Here is a 1,371-nt window from a genome sequence, read left to right as displayed (position 1 = left end):
TAAACCATATAAAGAGGAGAAACCTAAACAATACAAAGAAAAGGAACCTTAACCTTACAAAGAGGAGCAACCTAAACCACACAAAGAGGAGAAACCTAAACCATACAAATAGAAGAAACCTAAACCTTACAAAGAGGAGGAACCTAATCAATACAAAGAGAAGAAATCTAAACCATATAAAGAGGAGGAACCTAAACCATACAAAGAGAAGGAACCTAAACCAGATAAAGAGGAGAAATCTAAACCATACAAAGAGTAGGAACCTAAACCTTACAAAGAGAAGGAACCTAACCATATCAAGAGGAGGAACCTAAACCATATAAGGAGGAGAAACCTAAACCATACAAAGAGAAGGAACCTAAACCAGATAAAGAGGAGGAACCTAAACCGTTCAAAGAGGAGAAACCTAAACCATACAAAGAAGAGAAACCTAAACCATATAAAGAAGAGAAACCTAAACCATACAAAGAGGAGGAACCTAAACCATACAAAGAGAAGAAACCTAAACCAGATAAAGAAGAGAAATCTTATCCATACAAAGAGGAGAAACCTAAACCATACAAAGAGGAGAAACCTAAACCATACAAAGAGGAGGAACCTAAACCATATAAAGAATGAGAAACCTAAACCATACAAAGAGTAGAAACCTGAACCATACAGAGAAAAGGAACCTAAACCATATAAAGAATGAGAAACCTAAACCATACAAAGAGTAGAAACCTGAACCATACAGAGAACATAAACCATATAAAGAGGAGGAACCTAAACCATATACATGAGCGGAACCAAAGCAATGCAGAGAGGGGAAACCTAAACCATATAAAGAATGAGAAACCTAAACCATACAAAGAGTAGAAACCTGAACCATACAGAGAACATAAAACCAAATAAAGAGGAGAAATCTAAACCATAGACATGAGCGGAACCTAAGCAATGCAGAGAGGGGAAACCTAAAGCATATAAAGAAGTGGAACCTGCATTATATGAGACAATCTTTAATAAAGTCTTAAAAGAAGGAAAGTAAAGATTTAGATCTGAAAAAGAAAATGGAAATAGGAAAAAATCAATACAGTTTATGCATAAACGTGTGCGCTAAAGCTACCTCAATCAACCGGAGAAACATTTAAAATAGAAAATCTGGGGATAGGGGCAGCAGATGGGATTCTATACACTAATTATCTCCCCAGGAATCTTCAAGGGCACCTGTCCATCCCCCCCCCCTGGCTACTGCAATAACCCCCCTTTCCCCCCTTAAATTAAACAAATGCTCCTTGACGTTTTAGTAATTGTTTTCTCTATCTTTTTCGAATCAAATCTATTAAAAGACACCCTTTAAAAAGACACGTCACAGTAAAATACATAATTAAATAT

At 36.3% G+C, this 1,371-nt stretch overlaps 1 protein-coding gene across 1 annotated transcript; it reads left to right on the top strand.

Annotated features, from left to right (window-relative positions):
• Positions 1 to 297: 297 nt before the first annotated feature.
• Positions 298 to 1,015, top strand: LOC111704561 (protein TsetseEP; the record flags this gene model as incomplete). The annotated part of the gene is made up of 1 exon (XM_023476835.1): positions 298 to 1,015. A coding segment is annotated over one exon (321 nt), but the record flags the coding sequence as incomplete, so codon positions are not given.
• Positions 1,016 to 1,371: the final 356 nt, after the last annotated feature.

Source organism: Eurytemora carolleeae, unplaced genomic scaffold (assembly GCF_000591075.1).
Source record: "Eurytemora carolleeae unplaced genomic scaffold, Eaff_2.0 scaffold617, whole genome shotgun sequence".
In the NCBI taxonomy this organism is placed as follows: domain Eukaryota; kingdom Metazoa; phylum Arthropoda; class Copepoda; order Calanoida; family Temoridae; genus Eurytemora; species Eurytemora carolleeae.
The sequence above is the reverse complement of the archived record's forward strand: the minus strand, read 5'-3'. Positions and strand labels throughout refer to the sequence as shown.